The sequence below is a fragment of the Morus notabilis genome, unplaced genomic scaffold, assembly GCF_000414095.1.
Source record: "Morus notabilis unplaced genomic scaffold, ASM41409v2 Scaffold781, whole genome shotgun sequence".
Classification (NCBI taxonomy): domain Eukaryota; kingdom Viridiplantae; phylum Streptophyta; class Magnoliopsida; order Rosales; family Moraceae; genus Morus; species Morus notabilis.
In genome coordinates, this window is record NW_010363562.1 from 118,624 (window position 1) to 126,041 (window position 7,418).

The 7,418-nt window shown below is 32.1% G+C and overlaps 1 protein-coding gene across 1 annotated transcript; it reads right to left on the reverse strand.

Moving 5' to 3' along the window:
• Positions 1-4,109: 4,109 nt before the first annotated feature.
• Positions 4,110-6,841, reverse strand: LOC21389421 (transcription factor MYB108). The gene is made up of 3 exons (XM_010104607.2): positions 6,421-6,841; positions 5,398-5,527; positions 4,110-5,292 (listed from the first exon to the last, which is right to left on the reverse strand). The coding sequence occupies exons 1-3, from the start codon at positions 6,617-6,619 to the stop codon at positions 4,524-4,526; spliced, it is 1,098 nt and encodes a 365-aa protein (XP_010102909.2). The 5' UTR covers positions 6,620-6,841; the 3' UTR covers positions 4,110-4,523.
• Between the last annotated feature and the right edge of the window lie 577 nt (positions 6,842-7,418).

Sequence of the window (7,418 nt, forward strand, 5' to 3'; positions counted from 1 at the left end):
CCCCTAAATCTCTTTCAAACTACGATAGATCACTTTTACACCTTGTCAATTAGTAAAAATTTGACGATATATATATGCATCTAATAACGAACCTAATATATATATATATATATTGAACGAATGATATATATGGTTTCAATTACTCTAATGCCAATTACTTTTATAAATTTATACAGCTGTATATATATATATATATGTATGTATGTGTGTGTGTGTGTGTGTGTGTGTGTGTGTGTGTGTGTGTGTGTGTGTGTATGTATTTGCACTATATATATAAAGGCACATGAAAAAGGTAAATAATGTGGTTCCCTATAGTCTATTTGTTCTGAACTTTACATTTATTGAGATATATATATGTATAATTATATATATTAATAATTGTGACTCTAAGATAAACACGGGCCTCCTTTTCATTTGGCCCTAACCCTAATCCTAAATACAGCCTCAGCCTCTTATCTCCGAAAACCCATCATTAATTATGGAGAAAATTAGGTTTTGAATTGTGATGTAATGGGATAAGCATGATTGATCGGGGGAAGGGGCAATGTGTTCATTCTATTAGTGGAATGCAAACATAAGCACTTCCTCTGTTCGTTACGCCTTGGAAACATCTTCTACTCATATCAAGTTCAATGGCACATTTATATAAATATATATATATATATACTTATAGTAATTCGAAAGGAAAAAGATGACTCTAACATTACTATATATTGCTTGTGTTACAGACACTTAACATAAATATAAATCCTCCATAATTTTAACAATTATTACTTGTGGTCACTACGGCTTTGACAACCTAAAAGTTGCAATACATTACCACATATATACATATACATATATATATATATATACACACTCGCATTAGAGGCCAGAGGAGTGGGGGACCCCCTTTGATCAATCGTTTTCATTGCAAAGCTTCACGCAAGTATGTGTGTTTGTGATTTAATATGATTAATATCAACAAAAAAAGGAAATAGTTAGCGTGGGTACATCAATCAACTCAGATTGGTGCTCCAAACAGAAGAAAAAAAAGAGATAAAAAGTGCACCGGACGGCCATGTGCTTTTTCGATGTGTTCCATTCTTTTTACTGAATTGATGTTTGTTAATAATTGTGGTGTTATATGTATATATATATATATAGTCCAATGAGAGAATTATTGGTACTTCATATTCGGGTTCATTGTACTCTCTCCCTATGTACTGCTCCTGACCATAGACCACCTTAATATGGTTGCCACCAATCAGCGATATATAACGTGTGGATGTAAAGTACAAACAATGTTGTCGTCCTAAATGATCGGTAAGAAAAAAAAAAAAAAAAAAAAGAGGCTATTTATATAGCAAAATTCAATATTAATTTGTGAGTCACTAATACAGACTCTATTTCATCCCCTTTATGCGTCACTTAAAATGAGGAGTGACATTCTTCTAAATCTATATATAAAAAATGACTTATTACTATGTGTGTTTGTTTGAAAAAAATTAAAGTAACACGTGTTACAAATACCGAGTAACATACGAACAAGAATCTGAAATAAAGTATGAATTTAATACCCCTTTAATTGGTTTTCCTAATTTTTTTTTCCTATGTGCGGGTAATCTGAAACATACGTATTGCAAGTTTAAAGGTACAAAGAAAATATATATATATATATATATATATACACATATATAGAAGGTATTCATGATTATTATCTCCATTTACAAAAATGTCGTGAAATGGAGAATAGACCCCACTTATCACACTGACACAATTATATCAATTTGCCCTTTGTCTTTCTCTCTCGAATTTTCATGGTAAAGGATCATTTTCCCGCGCAAAACGATCATGACGAGTAGCTAGGGCCTCTCTCATTTAACTGATCGGAGTATAATGAGAAATATAAGATATGTTTAACTCATTAATTTAAATTTTTAATTTAAATTGAGATGTAATTTATATAAAAAAAATTTATTATAATAAAAAAATTAAATATAATTATTTATGAGAATTTTTTACTAAAACAAAATTCGAACGGAATTACGTTCTTTCCGTAAGCACAAACCCAAATTAATGGCGATATGGCACGTATATGGTTGATGACACATATAAATGACAGTAACCCTAACACTAGCTAGCTAGCTAGGCCAACTTTTTCCGTTTTTTTTTTTAATCAGGAAAAGAAAGAAAAAACCAGCCACCAGCTAATTGGGTCCTACAGTATGACCATAGATATTTTTTTTTGAAAAATACTTAAAATACCGTTAATGTTAAAAACTACCGGGTGAGTCGACTCACCTTCTATTAGTTTGTTAATACCACCGGTAATATGATTATAATATTGTTAATATTTTTCTTTATTGAGTTGCCTCGTGGAATTATAGTAGTTGTAGTTTTGGGTCCCATTATCTTGACCAAGAAGTCGTCGGTAGATCACATTTGTCTTGACCACGTTCCAATTGAATCAAAAAGGAATTGGAAAACTCATGACATACATATGTAGTGGAGTCCAGTTGTATTTGTACTTATACGATTCCGTAGCTGTATTACACCCTTATAAATCTATATGTATATATTCCAAGATTATAATTATATATAAATATTAGTCTCTTTTACGTTAAATAAAGTTAATTCACAACAAAAAATAATTATACGGAATCACCCAAAAAAATCGTCTGTATTACGTTTGTTATATCTAAATATAATATGGACACTCACGTTTATGACTTATTTATACATGTATAATATATATATATGTATGTATATGTACTGGTCATACGTGGACTTGTCAATCCATAAGTATTAATTCAAGGGTTTCGGCTCTCAGTTTCTCTATCTAGCAGCAAACTAAAAGAAGGCAAGTATTTTCTTTTTCTTTCTAAGTTCACTTGCCTTTTTATATTGGTCAGTACACGTGGCAGCTTCTCAACACCTCACTTTCATGGGACCACTTTGGTGGCTTCTCCAATAGGCACGCGGCCTACAAAGATTCGGCGCCGCCATACCCTTCTCTCTCTTCTTCTGATCTCTTTCTCTCTCTACATACTATTCCATCACGTTTTGCTTCCAACTTTTTTAACTCTTTTTTCTCTTTATACATTCACTTTTTTCTCTTTATGCATTCACGACCCTTTCTTCTTTTTTTTAGGACCCGTTTAGTTCGTTAATTTAAATTTTTAATTTGAATTGAGATGTGATTTTATGTAAAAATATTTTACTGTAACAAAAAAATTAGATGTAATTATTTATGAGAACTTTTTACTGTAACAAAACTCGAATCAGCGAAATGAACAGGACCTTAATTTTTTCAGGGAAAAATACTTTTTTTATTTCTTTCACAGATTCACAGTAATTAAAAAGAAAGAGAAAGGTCTTTCAAAAAAAAAAAAAAAGAACTTTTACGGTGAGAATTGTTTTTTACCATGGATAACTGTTATTTTAATTGTTGAATTAATGTTTTAATGATTTGATCTATGAACGAGTGTAGTCCTATTTCGCACACTACAACAATTTTTATCGATAATGAAAAATGATAATTACCGACATTAAAAATTCTGAAAAGAAAAATAGACAGGAAGATGAATCTATAATATCATCAAGATAGCTTTTGGAGTTATGTGGAGCAAGCTTAATTATAATGCATAAATTCTTTGTCTTCTCAAGTGGGTTCTAACTAAGCACTTTGTCCGTACGATATCCAACAAAAAAGAAATAAAAAAACCTTGGAATCGTACTTAGGTGGGCTTAATGGCTCTAGAAGCGATAATTAAAGATGAACATTCAATCTTTTTTCTTCCCCTTTTTTAAAATTTAAAATTTAAAATTCGTAATATTTGTCCCTAATGGTTAACTAAACTTGCAAACCCACGAATGTTATTGAGCCACGTATGGAAATCATTATAAATTGCCTTTTAGCAATCTAGAAACATTAGACTTTAATTCTGGTTCAGGCCCCATGGACAAGGTTTTCAAAAGGAGCATTATAATTAGTACTTGTTATAAGAATTATAACTATATATATAAATATTATATATATATATATATAAGTGGATACATGATATATGTGTGTGTAGGGATGGTGGAACCAATTATATACTCACATACTTTATATCACAAAATTTATCTGGAAACATGCTACTATAATGCAATCACTAGCGAAAAGAAGATGGAAATAAACAAAGAACCAGTAGTACAAAGGTCATTTTCAAAGAATGAGATAAAGAAATTAAAGAAATCAAATTTCCCCACCCCAAAAATAGGAAAAAAAAAAAAAGAAAAGGAAAAAAGTACAAGCTGAGTAATAATCCACAGTTTTGGATATGATCTCTCTGTCCTTCATTCACATGATGAACTTCTCTATATATTTATCCTAGATTAATCTACTCCATAATTTTCTTTTTCTGGCTTCTATTTTTCCCACCAAATATTTGTGGGAAAATATTTAACATCTCTACACAATGAAAATTAAATACCATGCATGCACTAATTTAAAAATGATTTCACCCCCCACAATTAATTATCCAATATTTTTTGTGACCTTATTGTAAAAACCACATGTCTTGATCAACATTATTCCACAAGTTGTCCACTTCCTCTATCCAGTACTGATTGTTCTGATCCATAGAAGCTTGGAAACGATCATCAATATTTAATCCTTCATGACTGAAGCTCATGTTATTCTGATCATAAGTTGTGCTCATTGAAGGATGATAATAATAAGTACCGCCAACCTGTTGATGATGATCATGAGTAGTACTTGGTGCCGCTTGGAAATACTGATGATGATCATGAGGATTTGTAGTTGTTGTGGTGGTATTAGAGTTGTTATTAACTGGAAGAGTAGTAGTAGTGGCAGTAGGATTGTTATTAGCGGTGAAGTAGTGATCAGTCAGGTCGGAAACCGGCGAAAATTGGGCCCCAAATGAGTCCGAGGAGGCGGCGGTGCTAGAGTTCTCAGGAGTGTAATTAGCACTTCCCACAAAGTCATTGGAGATATTAATAATATTGCTAATTGGCAAATTATTATTGATCATGTTGTTGTTGTGGAAGTTGTTGAATTGGTGGTGATGAGTACTTGGGGCGCCTGCGGAGACGGTGATGTTGGCGGTGGTGGTGGCAGCGGCGGTGTTGGCGGCTTGAATCCTCTCTACAAGCCTTGGCATCCAAAGGTAGCGCATGGTGTCCTTGAATTGCTTGCTGTTGACGTCACATTTGAGCTGCTTGGCATGCTTCTGAACCCTTGTTCTCCAATAATTCTTTATTTCATTGTCCGTTCTGCCCGGCAAGTGCTGCGCAATTTTGGACCATCTGCATGACAAATTATATGAACAATATTATTGAAAGTTATTATAATGGTTAATATTGGAAAATTAGCAACTAAAATTAATGAAAAGTATTGTAAATGTTATTTACCGGTTTCCCCAGCGAGAATGGAGCTCGAGAATGAGAAGTTGCTCTTCAAGAGTGATGTTTCCACGTCGAACATCAGGGCGGAGATAGTTCAGCCACCGCAATCTGCAGCTCTTTCCGGTTCGCTTTAGGCCTGTGGGCAAATTAACAAGATTAATTATTCAGCAAATTTAATTATTTGTTAAGATATGCAGAGAGACTTTTTTTTTTGGGTAAAGTTGTCTGTTATATATCATCATGAATAACAAACACTAAAGAGGAAGAAAAGAAAAAAAGAGAGAGAAAGGAAGAAATTGATGGTCATTTTCACTCCCTAACTTTTTTCGTGATTTCTCCGACAATATTTACAAGAAAAAGAGAAAAAAAAAAAAAAAAAAAAAAAAAAAAAAAAAAAAAAAAAATTTTGTTCAGAACAATCATCTTGATCACGTGTACTATATATAGACATGTATACATATATGGTTCACATGTTTCATCATATGATCAATCAATTTTTATCTTTTGCCTAATATCGCCATAACAAATTTATTCTTTCAAACATTATAAGTATATATGTATTTATGTATATATGGAGTAGTACTAGCCCACACGCTTTTCTTTCCTTCCCAAAGAAACGTCAAACCCCTCTTTGTAGATCACTACTTAACCTTTGGTATGATCCAAAGGACATCATGTAAATATTGGTCATCTCATCAAAACTGTTGGAGAATAGATGATCAGAAAGAAGATACATATCATTAACACCAGATCTTTCATCAAAAACCTAATTTATTATCATATATACTTTTATATTTTGTGTGTGACAATATATATATTGAAAATAACAAGGCCAAACCAAAAAAAAAAAAAAAAAAAAAAAAAAAGGAAAAAAGATGTAAAAGATTCAATTATTCATGATGTTAGAAACTACAACTTGTTGTGTGGCTCTATCAAAGAATAGTACAACTAGTGGGGAAATAATAAAAGTGATTATAGTGGGGGGTTTAATATATGATTAACACAATAGTACTATATTTAAATAATTACCGGCGCAGCGAGCGAGGGAATTCCACCGTCCTTCGCCGTGATTAGCAATGTAATTGATGAGAGTACGATCTTCCTCAACCGTCCATGGCCCTCTTCTAAGGTCCATCATCATGTCTTCTTGATCACTTAATTGTGCGGAAGAAGATGATGATGATGAGTTAGTACAGCTTGATCTCCCTTTCACAACTACTTCATCCATTTTAATATATATATGTGTGTGTGCATACAAATATATATATATATATATATGTATATATGGACAGACAGTATATATGGCTACTTGGGTTTGGCTTATATATGATGATGATGATGATGATGATGATGATGAACAGATGAATAAGTAGCCTGCTTTGCGTGCGATAGGTTTTTTTAGAGAGAGAGAGAGAGAGAGAGAGAGAGGAGGAGGAGGAGGAGGAGAGAGATAGAGTTGGATTAGTACAGGAGAGAGAGAGGGGGTTTGGCTTTTTATAGAAACATAGATGGGGTTTGAAAGAGAAGCATGTGAGAAGAGAGAGAGAGAGAGAGAGAGAGAGAGAATGACAAAACCGCAATAGGGGAACTCGGTGGGAGTTGTGTTAAAAATTATTTTTAGTTTAATAGTTAATGAAACACTTAAACCCCGTTCATTTTACCGATTCGAGTTTAAAATTTAAGTTTTAGTGTAGTAAAAAGCTCTCAAAAATAGTCACATCTAACTTTTTTGCTACCGTAAAAAGCTCTCACATAAAGTCACATCTCAACTCGAATTAAAAATTCAAATCATCAAACTAAACGAGTTGTATTGAAAGAAAAAATAGTTGTTCCAAAAAGCAGCTGAGTGTATAGTAAACTATAATTATAATAACTATACTGGTTCTAAAATCAGTGTAATAACGTTTGATAAATTATGAGGTTGAATTACTGTGAATAGTTAAAAATTATGACTATACTATATTATACAATAATATAATATATATAATTACAATATAATATATATTTATTATTATATTTAATATAAT

What these genes read in the sequence shown, in the direction of transcription:
- LOC21389421 (XM_010104607.2), bottom strand. Translation starts at nt 6,619, where the DNA reads ATGGATGAAGTAGTTGTGAAAGGGAGATCAAGCTGTACTAACTCATCA. An exon ending in TTCCCTCGCTCGCTGCGCCG is followed by an intron (nt 5,528 to 6,420) that starts GTAATTATTTAA and finishes ATTTGCCCACAG; the next exon opens with GCCTAAAGCGAACCGGAAAG. An exon ending in CATTCTCGCTGGGGAAACCG is followed by an intron (nt 5,293 to 5,397) that starts GTAAATAACATT and finishes TTTGTCATGCAG; the next exon opens with ATGGTCCAAAATTGCGCAGC.